General features: G+C 33.8%; 1 protein-coding gene across 1 annotated transcript; it reads left to right on the forward strand.

Annotated features, from left to right (window-relative positions):
• The first annotated feature begins 15 nt into the window (after nt 1-15).
• LOC119638141 (gametocyte-specific factor 1 homolog) lies at nt 16-2,099 on the forward strand. The gene is made up of 2 exons (XM_038034798.1): nt 16-237; nt 310-2,099. Exons 1-2 carry the CDS (start codon nt 79-81, stop codon nt 574-576), a joined length of 426 nt encoding a protein of 141 aa, XP_037890726.1. The 5' UTR covers nt 16-78; the 3' UTR covers nt 577-2,099.
• The last annotated feature ends 20,327 nt before the right edge of the window (nt 2,100-22,426 follow it).

Below are 22,426 nucleotides of genomic sequence, written 5' to 3' on the forward strand. Positions count from 1 at the left end.
AAAAAAAGTCACACTTTCACTTTTCTAATAAACTTCTTGACGATTTGGGAGAATTTATAAAAATTTCCGTATTGTAAAATGTCTAATAGATTGCAATGTCCGTATGAAAAATCTCATGAAATATTGGAATGGCGTATGCAGTTTCACTTGATTCGTTGCCGACGCAATCATCCTAATGCACCTAAAGTCGTGTGTCCATTTAACGTTACGCATATATTAAATAAAGCAGAATTAAAAGTAAGTTCCATCTGAAAATCATTTTCCTTTAGTCTACGCTCATCTGCAATTGATTCTTTTCTTGTTCTATAGTTTCATTTAAATGTATGTTCAGATCGTGTAAAACACGACAATTATTGTTGTGTTGATAAAGCTCCAACTAAGCCGACAACACCGCCTCCTAAACATAAATACGAAAGTACAGAGAATTGGGATGATGAGCCCGCAGTGCCCAGTTACAATCCGACCGAATATGCAAAGAAAGCACCGGTATTGCGCTTTGTAAGTGGTGCGAAACCATCTGAACGTAAAAAATTCCGTGAAGAAGAACGTGCGCGTTTAAGAAATCTATTGGATTAAGAAGAGTAATTTGGCAAAAAAAGTTTATACAATTGCCTTCAATTGCCTTTCTGCATTCTTTTTTTTTTTTTTTTTTTGCTAAATATGGGCAAAGAAGTAATTTCAAGCAACTTTAATTTTGAATTATATATATATATAAAAAATCAATGATTTCATTCCATATCACTCTGCGCATATACTGGCCCTTCAAATTTTCAGTTTTTCTTTTATTAACACTGACTTCTTATCTCACTTCATTTTTGACAAGCATTCAAGATCGTTGGAATGGGATGTTTCTTTAAGCTTAATTAAAGCGTTACATAAACAACTTTTCTTTATATTTATATATCTGTATTACAATTTTTCCTTACATACGAAAAACGAACAAGTGTTACGTAGAAAATAGTATACTATTCTTAATATCTTGTCCATTCTTTATTTCTTTCTTCATGTTTCAATTTGTTAATTGATTATTTTTTTATAATTTAAAGGACAAACACCTATAGTTTCCGACAACTTTTAAGGTGTACTAAAACCAAATTATACCGTAATAATATGATAATGAAATTACTATGAAATCTTCACTTTTTTTTTTTTACACTAATCTCTTATTCCATTGAAATCAATTGCTTTTTTTATTAGTAAAAATTGCAGATTGTTTAATTAATTAAGCGTGAATTGATTGTTCCTATACTTTAAATTAAAGATTTATATAAATACTTTTAATCTGATGACAATACATTGATCTATAACAAAAAAATTATTTGGAGGAAACGCTTTGTTTTCTTTGTGGATTAACACAAAAATACATCATGTTCATATCGCTATAAACTCACTGTACCATTCACTTTGTCGATTTGTTTCTTCGGATCCAAAAGTAAAATTGTTATTATACTCGTCACCGAACCATGAGGGATATATTCATTTGGTCAAAATGTTTGCAACGCTTAGAAGAAAGTTTAGAGACTCCATGGAGCATATACATGCCTGATCAGTATCAATTTGGGCCTGTCTGTCTGTCATTCTTTGTCTGTTTATAATATTTGCTGTAAATGTTCTTTCGGCCGCAAAAAGATTTGATAGATACTTTCGAAATTCTTGCACGTAGGTTCATATTAAAAATGGGCCAAATCAGTCGAAAGACACGTCTACAATACAACGCGATTTGGTTTTTTACTCATTCCTCATAAACTCCAGTTGGTGAATATAACAATATTTGAATGTATATTCTACCCAAACCTAGCTAAGATTACTATGTGTCAAAATCGAAGATTTATTTATAAAGCGTAGCAGCAACATTCAAAAAATCCATAGAGTCTACGAAATTCTTGGCCAATTAAGCATGTCCCTCCGCCTAACTGTATATCATTTGTGGACAACATTTTCTCGTTAATGAAAATGAACCTTTCGTCTAGGAACTTGAGAAAGAACTTGAAAATGGTTAAAAGACACGCCTACAAGACTCACACGTCTATGCGACAAAAACTGGGCACCGAATTATCTACATTTTATTCAGTTCAAAGTGACATCCACTTGTGTGTTTAGCATATTTTAGGGTTATGCGGATGTGTGCATGTTTTATTTGAAGCGCCTTGTTTGATACATATTTTGATCGGCAAAACGACGCTAATAAAAATGGTTCAGACCCGAACCCTTTTTTGACCACTTCCAATATAAAGCCTACTTTGGCTGGTCGAACCATTGTTTTGATAGCTTTGAATATAAAATCTAGTTTTGAAATGTCGTTATATATATAAAATGAGCTTATGTAGATCTAAGTGTAGGATTTAATGATGGATCATATCCCGCCATATAGCGATTAGAATATTTTAGGAGAATTATATGCGGTTTGGACCGAATCTTTTATACCTACCATTGTTATTCTATAAAATATTGAAAAGAAGAGCAAAATATAAATTTGTATACTCAATAATATTAAATGGGCGTGGCTGATTTTTTCTATTTTAATAAAATAATTTTGCAGAAATTTCAATGATATATGTGTTATGTAGTTTATTAGTAAAACAAAAAAAGTAAACGTGTGTTCAGTTATGTTTGTATGGACCTCGTAGGCATGTCATTTCCAAATTCTTTTGCAAATTCCCACCCGATAACTTCATTTTTTTTGTGTACTTTATGGGCTTTTTGAAGCGTGTTTTCGAGCACTTTACAAATTTTAGAAAAAATAGTGATATTATGATACAGTATAATATCGCCCAATTTCTACAGGTACTACAGCGCCGCCAATTGAACATGCATTCAAATTTTTGTTTATTTATCTACTGTTTTTTTGTGAGTAATGAGCGAAAAACCAACTTTTGATTCCTTTTGAAAAGCAAAGGTTCCCTGAATTTACGAAGTACCGCAAACATGTCTTTCAACTGATTTGATCCATTTTCAGCAAAAACGTGCGTGCAGGAATTTTCACTGTTGCTGCCAAATTTTAAGTCGATAGGTTCAGTTTTGCGGTCAGAAAAACGTTTACAACAACAGACATCACACATGACTTGCAACTAACAGACTTTGTGGGGTCTCTGGTGTTTTTCTCTAGACCGTCTTTTGATAAAATAAATATACCTTTCACCCTCCAGTAATGGGTGGATAGATATCTATATACTAAATATATAGATAGTAAATATCTACATATGAAACCGGAATTTTGTGCCCTTCACCAAATATACATGGTGAATATCACCCCGACAATTTTCAAACAAAATACTCGGCCTTTTGAAGTAAACCAGCCGTCAACCTATCTTCATGCATTTTCATTAGAAGTGAAATGCCATTCCGTTGATGCAAACACGTGGTAATCGGAAAGACTTGAAAATATTAGGATGTGTCTGGAGCCTACATAGTTGGGCTGATTCTGAATGGATCAACATAATAAAAGGTGAATCTATCTTTGGTCCTTCTAGTGGCGTAGGGTGTAATGATTAGTAGCCCAAATAGATATAAAGTAAAGAAAAATCACATCGGCATGTTGAGCTTATTTCCTGTATTATACCACACGATTATGCTAAACGTACGTCTATCCTCAGTGTTGTTCATCGTTTATGGTGAAAGAGACTCTTATTGTTTTACTGGCGTCTCAAGTGTTAATTGTAGTAATGATTATTATTGTAAAATTGGATTGTCATTAATAATTATTAATATTAATTAAGAAATTAAACTAAACAAAGCTAATAAGTTCTCAATTTGCAACAGATAATTATTTTTAAAATTTTGAAAAAATAATTATTAAAATTGTTTAAAGGACTGGTGCAAGAACACGTATGCAATTGATAAAAATTCAAGTCATTGTATATCCGAGATATTCTTTTCAAAATAAATACATTTTTTTTTGTATGCAATAATAAATAACGGTAAACAAAACAGAAATCCATTAAGTAAATAAATTATGTTTTGAATTAAAATTACAAATGAATCGTAAATTAGACGCAGTTTCAATGTTAATGACATGTCGCATAATAGAGTTGTTCTTATGACATCGACAATCAAACCAACAATAACGATATTCGAGATAATCACCAAAAAAAAACACAGTCCCAACAAACGCGACTGCAGCAAATAATTCTGCAAACACCCACGACATGACCGCCAAGAAATTGCAATGAAACAGAAATTGTCAGACCAAATACTTTAATTGACTTAACTCTGTGTGAGTTTAATCGCAGTGTATTTAGATCGCGACACGAGACAATTTATGACAAAATTGGTAAGAAGGTCATGGTTTTTCAGTTTGTTTTGTGTGAAGTAATAAAAACACACGAAATTTACGATACGATGATAGTTACAATAAGGCATAGAAAATCTGCAAAAAAAAAAAAAAAACTCTTAAAATTCTAATTTACATTAGAATTGCTGCACAGGTGTTTTCAGGTGCGGATACTGCGATCCATTTCGTCTCCTCCTTAGGTACTATTTTACCCATCATTTATTTTGTGAAAACGTTTGCAACAGCAAAAAAAAAATTTCGAAAGGGCGAGAAAATATATATAAAGTATTGTTGAATCGATCTACGCCTGTCTTTCCATCGGTGCTTCTGCCCACTCGTGCATTGTCTGTGAAAAAATAAAGATATTGCCTGAAATTGGTAAAACCTCAGGTCTTGTAGGCTTTTGGTATTGAAAGTGGACCAAATCGATTAAAGAACACGCCCACAATATCCCGCAAACTGAAAACCCCTGCTTTAAACAAAAAAAAATTTGGTTTCTTGCCCATTATTCACGAACTACGCCAGGTAAATCCATATAGTCTGTGAGCGATACCGTAGTAACAGTACAAAAATGGAGAAAATCGGCCACGGTATCACAGTGTACCAAAAGCAAGGAATAAACCATGAAAGCCATCTTCAAAACCCCAGAAAGCACATATATTGCTTACCTGTCTTAAATTAGAAATGCCCCTAAGCATGTCTTTCTGTCCGTCTGCCCAACAACATTATCTCGCTTGCAAAAATGAAAATGCGTGCCGACAGATTTGCGAAAGAATTTGCAAAATATCACAACTGGTCCATAGGACGTTTGATCTGTCCGTCTGACGTTTGTCGATATATCCTTGTGTTCAACCTATATATCGCAATTTTCAAAACAATTCAATGAAATTTGGTCCACTCATATATTTTGAACCAGCGACAACGCTGTTGGAAATTGTTCAAATCGGACCACTTTTTCAATTACCTCCCTTATAACGTCTTATTTCGAGAAGTCTTTAAATGATAAATTGTATTATTTTCAAAATTTCGCGACCAAAATTGCTTAATAATACTATCTTGGCATTCTCAATTTATGGGAAAATTTTGAACCGGCTCGGGAAATTCTTTATACCGTTTCTACCGAAACTAAATCTTTGTATGGTAAACAGACACAATCTTCAATACTTTTTGATGAAATTTCATTCATAATAATAGTTTAATGTAAAAATGAACCTTACTGAAATTTGTCTACGTAGGTATATTTAATGGATAGCAACCGATATAAGCTTTCTAATGAAAAATAAGGCTTTATATGTCAAAAAGTTGTAGCTTTCGATGTATTATGATGAAACTTTGGCCTTAATAAATTAACTATAGGGAATATGGATCACAATTGTTTATGTTTTACATCGTCTCATGCCTATAGCAATTCTCATGAAAGCAACCTTGCAACGGCGACAAAGTCTAATTTTTGTTTTGCTACGACAGAAACAAACAAAAAAATGGAAATTCTTTGACAAATAAATTGTGTTTGCTTAAATTTTCGGTCAATTTAATAAATCGTGCAAGGAGAAAAAACTCTTAATATTTACCCAAAAATCGTGCAAAAAAGAGTAATAATGGAAATTATACTATCATATTTATGAAACAAAAACATGAACAAATTGGAACTGAAATTAGGAATAAAAATTAATTTCCCAACTATACATCGCTATTTGATAATAAGCGCGAACGTTTATTACGAAGTGCGTCGAAAGTGCTATGCCATCAGTAGATATGTCAGATATGTCTAGCAAAACTGGTCGGATTTGAATGAAATGAAGAATTTCCTTCATTATTCACGGGCAGTGATAATTTGAAATTGATGACTTCATTTTTGCGACTAGAAGAGTGCCAACATCACCCAAACGGACAGACATGGCGAAATCAACTCTGAATTTCCCGCTGATCAAGAGTACATATACTTTACAAGCTCCCTGAATCTTCTTTTTGGGTGCTACATACATTACGGGAAAAAACAAAATATATATACCCTATATATGGTGGGGGTATAATAAGTAAGAACATTATACTCGGACAAAACCGACCGATTAAATATCTTTCAGTACATTGTCTAACACGATTCTTATTTTTGTATGAAATTAATATTATAGGATAATTTTCATCGCCACATATTAGATTTTAGACTTTTCCGCTCTACAAAGAATCAAATCATTAGGGTAGGTTCCAAAACATAAGCGGAGATGGTTGATATTTTTATGTTAATTTTTTATTTTAAATTACTAATACAATATAATTTTCATCATGAAGCATTGAAAAGCATTGAAAGCCGGTCCAAAGTTTTCATACCAATTTAGAATGCCGATATCCTACCACTTAGTTACTTTTGCCGAGAAATTTTGAAAATTGCAATTTTTTTCTGGGGAGTGTTCGAAAAAGTGGCCCGATCCGAACCATTTTCGTCTTTAGCTCAAAGCGCGTCATTGGGTCAAATCTCATCTAAATATCTCAAAAATTGGTACCTGTACCTTGCATATATATTTGCATGGCCAGATATCAGACGGATGGACAAGCTTAAATCAATTCAGATTATGATCCTGAATCGATCGGTAGAATAAAAGGTCTGCCTATCTTAAATCTATCTGTTACATACGGCCGAACTTACTTAACATACCCTGTACCACAAGTGATGTAGGGTATAAATAAATGGATTTCGGACAAAAAATTCATGTAAAAACATATATACTGTTACTGAAACGTGTTATGTCAAAATCATGTAAAGAAAGAGTTGTGTGTACTGTGTCAATTGATTTTATCTCTCATAATATGTGAAGGATTTACTAACTCCTCTGTGTGCTATCATTCGATTTAGTTAGTATACATTCTTAAAACCGCCCAAATATTCATATATGTATATATTACAAGTTAGACCTAAGTACAATATACAATCATATTTAGTATAGAGTAAAACTGAAGTAGATATTTTCGCCATCATATGTCTAATCTGTACTTATTTAACAGTAAGTGATACAATTACCTAATTGTATAAGAAAATTCCTGCATATAATTGCCTTTTTTTATGGAAATATTGATTGATTTTACACGTCACGTGTTAAACTCAAATTTTCAGATAGACTCACGTACACCACAAACCCGACAATCATTTAATCCATAAATAATTGTAAATTAAAAAAAACAACAATTGATTTGTAAATGTGTTCGATTTATTTATTTATTTTTTTTTTTTTTTGTTTTTTATTTTATGATAATGTACTGTAATAAAATCGATAGCAAATGAAACACGTAAGCATTGAATTAAAAATTCCGTTCATGATTTAAATTATTAAAAGCAATTAGCGGAGAGATACAACGCTAATGATAATGTTTGATAAATGTCATTGCTTAAGAAATAAACGAAGACACTGTCGCCACTATATCTTCACATGTTCATCGTATAACGTTATTTATCATATTATTTCTCATACTGTTTCGTTCATTTAAATTTGTTTTGAATGCAAATTATTTTTTAGTAAATTAAAAAAATAAAAAAAATTCGGCAGCAAAGAGACTGACGCCGTTATTAACACCGAATGAAAGAAAAATATATAATTTATGAAAATCACGAAATAGTTAATGATTCCTATTGTTATTTACCAATAGTTATATTAGCGAAAACTATTCTAGTTTATATAAGTATCTATCCACGCACCCAATGCTACTAACGCCTAGACATATACGTCGCAGTGTCCATGACGAGTTCATATCTTTTAATAAGGGAATGATTCAGCCATGCCTGTTTGTCTGTCCGCAAATTTAACCTCCTGGGCTACCATCGCGTCGTTACCCTGATTCAATTCCCAATTCGGTACACCATGTGTGGCAAAAGTAACATTAATAAACATTAAATATTTTTGTCAATTTGACGATATTATGTCGAAAGAACTTATGTCGGCTTGGCAGCAATCCATCCATCGACCCAATTTCGCACCTCTTTAATTTTACGCATCCGTGTGCCAGCCAAGCCATGCTGCACCGATCTGAACAAGTGGTAATTAGGACACGCCATGAGTAGGCTGGGTCTAGCAGAACTTGCCTTTCGACTTACAACACTGTATCCTGGACAACTCTTGCAATAAGTGATCCAAAAATGGCACTTTCGGTCAATTCGTGTCGCCACTTCTAAAGCGTTCAAACCAAACCTCGCAATTGGGATATGATGGAACAGTATGTCAATAAGCCTCTGAACGTGTTTCTTGGGCTTCGACAGCAGATATTTTCAAATAAACAACAAAAGTAAGAAATGTGAAAGAAGAACAACTTTTGAGCGCTCCCTGCTTGGCATCGGCGTACGCTGAATAAATCAATAATATTAAAGGCAAAACTGTTATTTTATATAGAGAGAGATCAAAACCAACGAATTTAACCGTTGTGTACACTGTGTCTTTCCCACTTCTTTATCATTTTTATCTGTAGAAGTAGCTGATCAAAAGTTTTACCCTACAACCAAATATCGTATATAAGATGATTTAAAACAAACTCTGGGTAAGTGAAACATAAAATTTTTAATTTCTTTATATAAAAATTTTCCACACATAACGTTTTCATGTTTACACCGTATTTAAACAAACACCTCATGTAACGCCCACTTTCTGATGTACGTATGTGCTTTTAACAGTTACGGAGGCGTTTTTGAGTTAATTAGAGTTAATTTCAACTTGAGTTTATTGTTTGGAATATTGGCTTGAACAAAAAAATTCCTAGCAGACTAGCATAATATTTTTGCATTCCACTGAATCGGCGCATGTATGTCGTTATTCGCTGTTACCGTTTATTCACTATGCGTACAAGCATGCAAATGAATATTCAATTAACTCAATTTAACCCCGATATCATATGCAGATAAAGCAAATAATTCCACATGGTTAGTAATGTGCACAGTGCTGTGCGAAACTGATTTAAGATAAAATATTAAGCTTCAATGTTAAATCGAACATTCTCCAATCAAAAGGTAAACGATGTTTAAAAATTTGCAAGGATTTGTTGACTTTAGTATGAGATTTAGTATTAGAGGATTTGTGAATGGAACAAATGACTTATCTGACGTGCGCACATAACAAGTAAGATTATGTTCTTTTATTATAATCTTTTATAATTTATTTATTACCTTATCTTTCGCACCCATTACTGTTAAGTTAAAAAAGGTAAAAAGATAAAATAACCGAATTTTCGTGCTCGTTAATACAAAGAGGGTGCGGCTGATTTTTTCTATTTTCAAAATCAATGGTTTTTTCGTATAGGCTTGTGGGCGTTGAAGGTGAGTTCTATGAAAAGTTTAGGTCAATTCCAAATACTTTGGCAAATTTGTAGGCGATATCCTTATTTTCGCTAACGGGAGAATGTTTACCACAGATGGACAGACGAACAGACGGAAAAATTTTGTATACCTTACGGGGTTTTTGAAGCTTGCTTACCATCGCTATAAAGATTTTAGAAGAAAAATTGAAATTTTGATACACTCTTATAGTGGGTAGGCATAACAAATTTTTTCCATGTTTGTATAGGCACTGCTGCATTGCCCACTGGTCAAATTCTTGCAAATTTATCTGCAAATCTAAGTAATGAGCGAACAAACAGTTTTTTATGACATTTGAAAAACAAAAGGCTCTTAAGTGAATACAGTACTGTAGATATATTCTTCGACCTATTTGGCCCATTTCCAACAACAACCTGCGTGCAGGTTGCTGCGAAATTTGAAGTCGCCAGATTCTTTTTTGCGACCGGAAGAATGTTTACAGAACACATTATATAGACGGGGAAACGATTTAGAAATTGATATTGACCAAGAATGTATATACATTGTGGGGTCTCTGATATTTCCTTCTAGGCATAGCAAATGTCTTGACAAATTGAATGTGCTCTTCATCCTTCCGTGATGGGTATAAAAATAAGGCGGAATGCGTAAATAAGATTCTTAGCTGTTTAAAATCGTTTAAAAATATCGTCCAGTTGGGTAGCCGAGTCAATAAGAATCATGACTACCAAGTCAGCGTTCGTAAATTCAAATCTTGCTACGGTAGGGCATAGTTATTCGCAGCTACAGTGAGTGCTCAGTTGATGAAGGTGCGTAATGCTCGCCGATTGGCCCCAACGTACCCACTAGGCAAAATAACTACGTCTTCAACTTTATTTGAAACAAAGTACTTCGCTCTCACATTAGAACTTTTTTACCCAACACAGTGAACCATCTGTTGTTGATATGATGACTCGCAGAAGAAGAACTACGCTTTCACATCGAAGCTTTTCTGCTTAACAATTTCTGTTATAGTCTGTCATCAGTTACATATTCGCTGAATTCTTAGAAGAAGAAGAAGTATAAAAACAAGAAGAAGATAAGGTCTTATTTATATTTATTGCTTTTTGTTCCTTTAGTTGTACAATGCAAATTTTTTCTGATCTTATTTTCATATTAAGATAAAATGGAAATTAGCTCACACTTACTCTTTATGCATAAAAAAAAAACAGAAATAACTCAAGAAAATTTTCTAAGGTTTTGAAAATATTAGGCAACTCCTTCCATCGAATCTAGAGCCAACCTGATGGGTAATGAATAAGAAACAAACGTTAGATCAAGTGTTTTCTTTTAGGTGAAGACTTCGTCTCAGGTAAACGTGAGGTCTATAAGCAGAAAGACGAAAGTATAGGTAATCAGACTTGGTGCTAAAGCTCGATAATAAGAACCTAATACTAATCTAAATTAATTATCAAATTTATTAAGGGATAGACAAAGAACTTTGTGACCCTTTCTTCTATAACGCGGCGAATCATCTGATGTTGACTCAGTGAACGTTTAAGAAGAAGAAGAATATTTCGATGCGTACGTTACATTTGACAAATTTAATGCAATCCTAAATACGGAAATAAAACTTTTCAAATTGCAAGATATACGAAGATATGATTCATACACGATTAGTAATGAAAATAATAGTTTGAAAGTATTAGGAAGACCAAGCTTTGAAATTGACCGGAAACTATTGTTCAAGTCTGCCGAATATGAGAATTGAAGACATAATGAATACATAACATTGTTATTTTAGGTACCATATATCATTTCATTCAACAATGACACTGTCTGTTGTATTCCGTCTTGCGTTTTGTCTATACACTATGAGCAACTTCTAGTTGAAAACACGTTTCTTTTTTTTCTTATTTTAGCAATAAATTTTGTTTAGTAAGTTAATAAATTTTTTCTTACCGTTCATTAAAATATGTTATTCACTCACTAGTCTTCTATCTTCTTTTTTTACCAAGACCATTTCTACTAATGGGACAGCATCGTTGCCTCTGCTTATGCACTTAATAATATCTGACATATTTTTCTTTTAATTAAAACGATGCAAACGTAGATGTCTGAACGAAAAGGATTTCACACAAATCATACGACAACATAATGAAATCTACATCCGCATTACGGCACAAAAGTTGTGACATGTCTCAGTGTTTAAGCATGTCTTTAGAATTTAAGTGCAAGAGTTCTTAGTTCGGGGTTTTTCTCCCTTCGCTCAAGGGTCGAGCTTGCAGAGTATCGCAGTAATTATTAAGGAAAGCAAAAATTGTTAGCAACATTTTAATAAAGTATTTCACGAGATCAGTGCCGTGCGCAAAAAGAAAAATTGCTGGTATTCACTTTTAAGACTCGAAAATTCAAGAACATTGACGATTATTAGACTAAACGAAATCGGCCATAAACGGCCAAGCCTAGATACGAATATCTACTAGTAAAGCCGTGGGCGCCGGCTCAAATCCCAAGTGCGAAAAATTTCACTTTGGTTATAGCTGCAACGAGCGCTTAGTCGATAAATGTGATCAGGCGCATACTCACTAGACCCCGGTCATCACTTCACTATCTCCTTCTTTTTCAACGCTACTTTCCGACCGTTGTCGTATTGCACGAATAAGAGAAAACAAGAGCGCCAAGCATGATCTAAGCTCTACTCAATGCCCGAAAGTGTTGCAGCAGTGTCGCCCACTCGCTATTAATGCCCACTGAACCAAAAGTCTAATTAACTTCGGGTGCCGTTTAGTGAGTGTAGAGATCGGCCATAACCTCAATCTTGATTAATCAGTAATTTCGATATATTTTGAATATGAAATTTACGCAATTCTTGCTTCTAATTTAGGCATAGATCCAATAAATACAAACTAGCATGGCCGGTGCTATGCTACATGTGTAAATATCTAATAAATGATTTATGGAGAGCAAAAGTATAGCAGTAATGCTACGGTGGAAAACTAATCAAGCCAATCACTGCGGGCAAAAACGAATCCTTTTTCTTTTTTCTCTCTCTATATTCATTCATACCAAGTAATTATGATTGAAAGTCTAAGCATAAGTAAATTCATCACTATTTACTATAATGAATTATTTAAGCGTACACGTACAGACTATATAGGCACATAGCATAGGATACGTGAGCAAAACGCTTTTGTCTCGAAGGCTTAAAAGACGAGTATAATCGCAAAAAAGTTAAATGAAGTACAATGTGGAAAATAAATGAATAAATTTACATGGGTGTGTGTGAGCTGGTTTGTGTACTTCATCAAATTTGTTTCCAGTATCAGCGATTACGTACATTTCTGATAACATAAAATATTTAAGTGGTATTTTACACGTACGGTTCACATCTTTATGAGGACTGTTAACGGTAACTCAGTTTCTAACGCAGTCAACCATATGTGAATGTGTGTGTGTACTTGTGCTGTGGTCAGAAACTAACAAGAAATCTTGGCAATCTCTGTTTGTCAATGCAGTTCTCTTTCGTCTGCTTACTTGTCCGCCGTCTACCTGTTACCGAACTATTTAAATTGACAGCTAAACATTTTTCTAACGCAGGTTGCTTTCCAGGTTCTTGTCCTCTCTATCTACCGCTGTTTATGTGCTGGAACTTGCATGGTCGTGAAATTTTATGTTACAAGTTTTAAACTTGGCCTTTGTACTCATCTATCACAGATTAAATTTCAGAGCAGACACGATCGATATGCTGACCATTATCGCTTATGATTAAAAACACACATTGTCCGATATATCTAAGGGATAAAAAAAATAAATTTATTTTAATCGTAAAGTCATACACAATAAGCAAAATTCCTTACACGCAATCAGTTCGGAACATACTTCAGTGTAGGATTTTTTTTTTTATGATCAATAATTCAGAAGATGTTCCCTATACGTGTGAGCGGGTGAAGACTAGAAAGAAGTAGGGCGAAAGAAAGATAGGTTGTGGCCGCCGCCTGAAAAGTTTGCGTCACCGATCCACCCGTGGTTATAATTATAATCAGGTAGGGTAAAACCGGACTGAGACTTAGATCCGCGAACGCTAACTTAGTAGTGAATTCCCTAATTGCTTGGCTAACTAGTAACGTAATCTGCTCACCACTCGGGATAAGTATTTTGTAAATTCTTGTAAAGGTCAAAGTTGTGACACTCATATCCGTCCCACACGGTAATGTGACAGTTCACTATACGCATTTTTAGTTACTATGAGGTAGACGTGAAAGTGGTTTAACGTAAGATCCTGCCTCGTGTCTTAACCTCGCGACGTCCATTAACGCAACGAGTTATTTTAGGGTGATAGTCCCCATAAGCCCGTTACGCTTGATGTACGAGATCCATTTAAAATATTTGATCCATAGAACTAGCTGGGGAAATGTTGATGTCTATCATCGCCTCCATTTATTCGTTTTTAGCGCTGTTTGAAATCATAGACACCGCTATAAGGATGAAGTTTGTATTTTACGATTTATTATATATTATATTATATATTATATTAATTTTTCCAAATTACGATGTCAAAGACTTGAATCAATACACACATTGTCCGCTTATACTAAGCAATTAATACTTAGCTTAGGATAAGGTCGTGCCTTTGCAAAATAGTAGTACCGGTTATTTAAAGTCAAATCTCTGTCTTCCTGCTAATATTATCTGCCCAGCTCGGCATTTATCAAGTGAAATTCAAATGAATACCTTGTACCATTACTAAAAGAAGCACACTTGCACCATTATTAAAATAAACAAATTAACAACACCGTTCACAACTGATAATTCATTCTACTAAATATTACGATATCTAAGCTTCTTCGGCTACAAATGGTTTAGAGGTGAAAAGATCGCATTAATCTATGTCTTTACATTAGTTGTAAAATAAATCGGTCGAGAATAATTGCTGCTAAAATTTTGCTTGTGGTGTCCGCATAACAGCTTTTTGCATTATTTATTTTACATTTGGCCAATGTGCGGTTGTTTATGCATGCTTTTTAAAGTATATAATTAAAGCCAAAAAGTATTTATTATATTGTTACGAAAATCCCAAATCCAGTTCATTCCAACTAATTGATTTTCCCAAAAAAATAAATTGCCTAGAGAGGGAAAACTCAAGTGCACATTCGCTGCTGCCAGCCAGTTAGCGGAAAACTAGTTTAACGAATTAAAAATGAAGTCATAAACTTCCGTAATTGTAAAAATGTATATACATAGACTATTTGCGGAAGGCAAACTCAATCGGACAAGAACATTTGAGTCGAAAAAGCGTATTAGAGTTGAGAAGTCGAGAATATTGCCAAATATGGGCCCAAATTTAGTAAATACATATCGTATATTCTATGGGTGATCCTGTAGTGCCTAAACAGTACCTGTATAGTACCTATATAAAAGTGGAAAAAACTCGCCCGAATATTATACTATTGCGGTCCAAACGTAATGCTGCTATTACTATCCCACTTGTCTTTACGTTGAGTATAAACCTACTTCTGTTGTCAAACCATTTGTAACGCCCAGAAAGAAGAATCAGAGACGCCACAAAATATATATATTCTTGATCAGTACTACATTCTTGATCGATTTAAGCCTGTCCGTCTGTGCGTCGGCGTAACGTCTGTTTTAAGAATTGCTCTGGTCGCCAAAAATTAACCTATCGACATCAATCAAAATTTGGCAGAACCATTGGCAGTCCTTGCACGTAGATTGGTATCGGACATAAGCGAAATCGGTCGAAGATTACGCTCACAGAACCACGTAGACTGAGAATATCTTTGTTTTTAAAAAATTTTTTTTTTCCTTACTCATAAACTAAGGCAGATAAAAATGCTCAGAAATTTATAGGCGTATTCTGCGGGGCGATGCCGTAGTAGCTGTACAAGTAGCTGTGTAGACGGCCCAGAAACAAGCTTCAAAAATCCCATAAAGTAGAGAAATTCTTGGCCTGTTTCAAATTTGGAATCCATATAAACATGTTCGCTCGTTTGTCTGTCCGTCTATCTGTCTGCGCAATTGAAGACATCACGTACAAATTTACTAAAGAATTTGTAAGTGAGTTAAACTTTTCCAAGCAAATGCCTGCAAAGTCCACACGCCTATGCGACAATAACTTTTATTTTGAAAATAGGAAAATTTAGCTGCGCCCACTATATGTTACAGGGCATGAAAATTTAGTAGTTTTTAATTTTTTTGCCTTTGTTGGGATAACGGTGATGGGTGTAAAAGATTCGGTCATGATCGAATACAATTTTCTGAATTGCTTTTTTAATTATCTATAGGTTCTGACGGTTAGTATTAATCAAGTTACACGCCTCTAATGCGATCCGTTTAGGCAAACGCAACAAACTATTTCCTGCACTTCTTTTAAGAAACACATAACTAAAATAGAATTTTATAAAGAAAAAGATTGCATTCAAGAGACAGTAAGAGAGACTAATGACTGCATCATTTATGTAATCACGATTACGCATACATACATAGAGATATTTATGCTTATCGGTTTAGTGTAGTAAAGTGATGTAATAACAAGTGTCTTATGTCACACTGTGCAAAGGGTGACGAAGAGTTATTGACAGTAAAAACATGCTCATATATATTTATGTACATGTCGTGCATTCACCCGCCCATATATTTATTTTACAAGGTGGAAAAAAGAAAGAAAAAGGAAAACAAAACAACTTCAGCAGGGAAATGCAAAAAACAGAATAGACGACAAAAGTGTTGATTCTAAGCAAAAAACAAAAAAAAAAAAAAAATTACAGAAAAAGCAAAGAACATAAAAATAGTGACAAAAACTGAAGTGAAGCGAAATTAGTTTAAACCGTTGCCTACGTTTACATCACGAACGTTCGAAGGCGCGTACGAGCAAATGAAAGGGAAATTTCATTATTAGCAATTAACATCAGATATGTTTTATCTGCGTCTTTTTCATTTTATGTTCTTGTTATTATCTCTTACATGATACCGATGAGTGCATTCTGTGTATAGATGCTATGTGCTTGTTTGTTCATTTGTAATTTATTTAGAAATTGATTTTTATACCCTACACCACTTGTGCGACGGCGTACATTAAAATTGTGCGGACGTACGTAATACCCAGAAGGGGTTAAGATAGAACCGCCTTTTATTATACCCATCGATTCAGAAAGTGATTCTGTCTGTCCACTGTTGTCTGTCCGTCCGTCCAGGCATTTTTGGTGTTTAGTGTATAGGCCGTAATTTTTGAAATTCTTTAATGAAACTTATTACACTGACATGTTTTGATTTGAGGACGAATTGTATTGAAAATAATTCCGATCGATTTACTTTTTTGATCGCTACACATATAACGCCTTATATTAAAAAGATAGTATTTCGTTATTCTATATTGGTTTGAAGACTTTGGATCGGCTGGGAGAATATTTTGAACCCCCTTTCGTCCCTATCGTCTCTAAGAAAAATTAATTGACAAAGAAGATATCCTTACCAACTTTTGACAATGTAGGTTTTGTTTTTTGAATACCATCGCATTGTCGATAATTTATGAAACAATTGAGTTGACCAAATGTGAACCACATGAGTCTATTTTTAGGAACTCCCTCGATATAAGATTTCCCATGAATATAGTAAGCTCTTCTTAAAAAGGTTTACTTTTTAATACTTTATGATGAACATTGGTTCTTAGAAGCAACTTAGCAAAGAAACTAACGATAGGCAATTTGAATCACAATCACTATTATGAAAGGCAAGTCCTTATTGGGCTTTTAGCTTGTTCAGACTGAAACTAGAAAGTATTACAATTGCATTGGAATAATGCGTAACGTTTGACGTATCATTACCAAAATGAGGGAATAACTGTACTAGGCGAAGTGGTGTTATAGGATATCTACTGGTCGACTTTGCCCGATTATAATATTCTTACGTGTTTTCTCTTAATTATATGAGGAACGACCAGAACTACATATTTCTTGATGTTGAAAATACGTATAGATTTGAAATTTATTTTGGCATCAATTCAATTAAATTGTTTTTTTTTGTTGTTGTTGCTATTCTTGTAATTTTACAAAATTAAACATGCAAATTGTCATAAAATTCTTAAAATTGTAATAATATTTGTGGTTTAGCTTCTGAATAGAACATGGAACATGTTCAGCATATTTGTGATAATGGGCCACTTGTCATACTTGACAAATTTTCTTAATTAATATTTACCCATTACTTTTTATCTTTTTTTGTCTTACATTTGTGCATCTCACTCTCCCTTTCTTCTCCTACCGTCGTCCTACCTTTCTGCATTATTTTGTGTGCATTTATAAATGCCATCAAGATATAAGAGATGACGAAACATTTAGAAGATAAGGAAATATTATAAATCGCTTTATTCTCACAACGTACAGCAACAATGCACAGAACTAAGGCGCACGGCAGATATGCCATCAAGTCAAGTTGGTTAATGAATTGTTTGCCGTAATTATATATTCTATATTAAACGTATACACTATGCACTTATGAAGCAGCGCCAGTATATATAATATCAGTGCTTCCATTCAGAAGTTTTTAGATATATAATTGTGGAAGCGATACGTTAGTAATTACGGAGTGCACTATATAACACTAGAGCGCGTCACAGTCTATCAATTAATACCCTATGCCACCCCAAGACGTTTTACCTATAAGCACTTTTTAAAATAGGTCATTGTGTGGCGTGCGTCAAAATGTGGTCCAACGTGGAAACGTGTTCAGTAGTGTTGGCCTTTGGTCCAAAATATGTCGATGTACCAAATTTCGTCAAAATATCTCAAAAATTTGAGGCCTGCAGGTTGAAAACACAAGCAAACCAGACAGACGGACAGACAGACAAGCTTAAATCGATTCGGAAAATGATTCCGAATCAATGGAAATAATAAAAAGTAGATCTATTCTAAATTCTGGGTGCTGCATACATACGCACAAACCTTAAATACCCTCGTACCGCAAAGGTGGTGTCGTACAATAATTAGAGAAATGTTTCTGTGTGTTTTCTTTATAACTGTCCGAAGGCAAGTTCAGCTCATCTGCAACTTCTTGCATGAAATTATGAATTTTTCGTACACAGTTTTCTCCCTTGATACCGAAATGTGATGCTTAAAAATTATTGATAATCTGCTTCCCTAGAGAGTATTTACGATGCACATTGTCGCGAAAATCGAGGAAAACTGTTTTAAAGTTCAAACGGCTTCAACACGATTGTTTGAGTTTCGCCTGATCTTTACATGCCATTTTCGGTAAGCCACTTATTCCCCCTTCCGTTAACTTCAAGAAAATAAAAATTCTGAATTCTAAATTCGTCCGTCCTGAAAACGCTCAAATTCGCATTAATAAATATATTTAGTAAGAAAATGTATACGAAATTTCCCTTTAAATTCTCGACATGAAAGGCTTGCTCGCCTCGCTTGCCATCTTAAAGAAAGCATACTAACGAATTACTTCTAACTAATAATAGATTAATTTGCATGGATATATGATTGCATTACTAGTTAGACCATAGTGCTAACTAATCTACTCAGCTAAAGCATTTGCAGTAGTGAAAGTAGTTGAGCCATCAAGAATAGCAAGACATTGTCATGTTTGCCAAAAAAAAAAAAGAAAAGCGAAGAGAAGATAATGTAATACAAAGCTTTTCCTTTAGAAAGCTTCTTATCTTTCTTTTTTTTATATCTAGTTTTTCTTAGTGGTTTCATCTTACTTTGGTGTACTTTGCTTCTTTTCTTTGGCATTTCTAGGGATTGGAAGCAACCTTTTCGTTATACAGGTGATTAGCAGTTGTATATGGATTTCAGACTCTGGAAATACATTTTTCCAAGTTCCTTCTCCTCCTTCTATGATAAGGGCTTCTGGTCCATACACTTTTTATCCGATATATAATGATGATTATATTAGTTTAGTTTTTTTTTTTTTTTTTGTTTTAAAGTAAATTCTTACGTATCATATAAGCTATTCTATAATTGTCATTTTAATGTTAAATGTGTTTAAGTGGTTATATTCTGTGTTTATGTAGAGTCAGTTTCTAGTGTTGTCATCGAATTCTCCCTTGTGATGCTTTCCCGTTCTGCAGTTTTTAACGCGTGAGAATTTCTTAAGTAAGTTCATATCTAATTTGAATGGTTATATCTTTTTTCTCGACTCTGGATAGTGCACACATTTTCACATTCGCATAAATGCTTGCTGCGTTAGATGCACGTAAGCTTACTTTTAGTTTATTATTAACACCTCGCCAAATTGTTAACTAATTTAAAACTTAAGATGGCCGTAACTTACGAAGCGAATAAATGGCGCTTTAAATAACGCGTTGTCATTCGGTCGCGTGCTCTAGGCTAACTGAATATATTTTTTTTCCTTTAGTTACAACAACTTCAAGTAGCTGATACTTTTCTGTTACCTTGCTCGATTCTCTGCTGCTGTCCTTTTTATTATATATATATATATATATATTTGCTGTCATTGTCGTCGTGTACATAAACGTACACTATTAGTTCATGTTGACTCTGTTACCGTCGCGGTTGCTGCTAGCAGTAAGCCTATACGAATTTGAAGTGAGGTTATGTTAATTCTTTTCATTCTGTTAACTAATATCTTAATTCGATTTTTTACTCACGTAATTTATTTCACCTCTCCTTTTACATAAACTGTTAATATTGCCGGTGTTTTGCTTTCAACAATATTTCACGTTTTAACAGTTGCGGCGATGTTATTAGCATAGCAAGTAGCAGTTAGCTTAGCTCCTTAGTCGTCTGTTATATATTTCCGCTTCCGGAATTGTTAACAGAGTTGAGATATATAAGAGTGAATGTATATAGATAAGTGTGGTAGAGTTTTTCAATAAAGCCAATAGCCTTGGATGTTGGTGCTTTAAGTCTTTAGTCTTAAGATTTACTTCCCTGGTTAAATTAATAATAATGATGATAACAATAATATTAAGAGACTATCAATAAACATAGCCTTTTGCAGTAAAGCCGATTGTAAGAACAAATAGAAGTACGTCAAAACATTATAGCCGGGCAAGGTCGACCATTAGATTCCCCACATCTGACATGCCTTGCCCAATACATTTATTCACACGTTTTGTTAATAATATACCAAAAATTACACATTATTCTCATGCAAAGCCATACTTTTGAAAAGAGATCGAATATTGGAGGAATCCTTATAAATGGCGGTTTCCAAAAAGTAGACCTATCTCGTACAAATTAGGTAAGGCTGACAGGCAGGCTTAGATCGGTTTGGAAAATGATTCTGAATCGATTAGCATAACAAAAGGTGGGTCTATCGTAAGTCCTTCTTGGTGTTACATACGTCCACACTATCTTAGTATATCCTGTAGGGTAAAAACACACAGAAATACGCCCACCGTTTACTATACTTTTTATTATACTACATATAAGCTTGTCTGTCCATGTGCTGATGAAATTTGGTAAACTGACGCAAAGATGAACGCTATTGAAAATGGTCCTGATCGATCCATTCTTTCGACCATTCCCCCATTATTCCGTATTTTAGAATGTAGTTGCATGGAAAAAAATTGCAAATTTTTTGAAACAATTCGCTATGTAACAATTTTATGTATCATGCTAAGTTGGTAAGAAAAATTGGGCTCGGCTGAGGCAATTTTTTAAACCTGCTTAGACCCGTTTCTATAAAAACGGAATCTTATGTACATCAGAAAGTATAATTTGTAATATTTCATGGTGAAAGTTAGTTCATAAGAGTATATTGACAAAGAAGGAATTTTTGCAGAGCTTGGACCACATAGGTCTATTTTTTGAATACCATCACTAGTAAGGATTTTCAGGAAATGTAAATTCTATATCACAAAGAGAACCTAATTGTTAATATTTTATGATGGAAATTTGTTCATAAAAATTAAGTGAATGAAATTTGAAACCCATGGATTTATTCCTTGGACAACACCTCATACAAGTTTTCCCATAAATAGTAAGGTCTTAACAAAGAGGTTTAACGTTGAACATTTCATGGTGAAAATTGGACCCCATAGTAGCAATGGATCTCGTCGATCTACTTTTAGAACCTAACATAAAAAGCGTTATCATGAAAATTTAGCCCTTATATGGGGGAATGGAATGATTTCTAGTATTCTATGACAAAAAATGCAAAATAATAAAATTTTTGAGAATTTAGACTTAAGTTTGCTAAACTTGGATCAGGTCATGTCATATTTTGGGCATCCTCCAATATGCGGAATTTCATGAAAGCTATGCCTTTGTATGAGAATAATGTGCAAAACATTCACTCATTCACGCTGTAATCTAAATCACGCAGGGTATCTAAAGATCAGTCTTGCCCGACTATAATGTTTTTAATTATTTTTTTATATCATTCGTTAATTATCCAAGCCAATGCAGACATCGAAAAAAATTTAGATTTAATATCTCAACACACACACTCACTCAAACATTTCAACTGCAGTGTAAACTTAATAAACTTTTTTTTTAAATTTAAACGCAAAACTTCTTAGTTCTAGATTGTATTATATTATTTTACATGTGCTATGTTTTTCGCTTGATATGTCACAACGTGGTAAAGTGCAAATTTAAATAACTACGCATGATGTCCTTTTCAAACCTTTACATTTTCCTTAAAGTATTTATAAATTTGATAAAATTTATAAAATATTTGTTTGCTTTTGCGTGTTTGAGTCAATTCAGTTATGATATTCTTTATTATTTTAACGATTTCATTACTCTCACCAAGAATGCTTGGAATTCTTAGATATTTTTGGAAACCATCATTCATGTGAAGCGTTTTAAAAATTTTTATTTTTAAAAATTGCGCATTGTCCGAGTCAAGGTATCTGCGAGGATTATAGGGACAAAACTTCTGATTTTTTC

Source organism: Glossina fuscipes, unplaced genomic scaffold, assembly GCF_014805625.2.
Source record: "Glossina fuscipes isolate IAEA_lab_2018 unplaced genomic scaffold, Yale_Gfus_2 73, whole genome shotgun sequence".
In the NCBI taxonomy this organism is placed as follows: Eukaryota; Metazoa; Arthropoda; class Insecta; order Diptera; family Glossinidae; genus Glossina; species Glossina fuscipes.

Coding starts and splice junctions, on each gene's coding strand:
- LOC119638141 (XM_038034798.1), top strand. CDS start 79: ATGTCTAATAGATTGCAATGTCCGTATGAAAAATCTCATGAAATATTG. Junction 238..309: donor TAAATAAAGCAGAATTAAAA/GTAAGTTCCATC, acceptor CTTGTTCTATAG/TTTCATTTAAATGTATGTTC.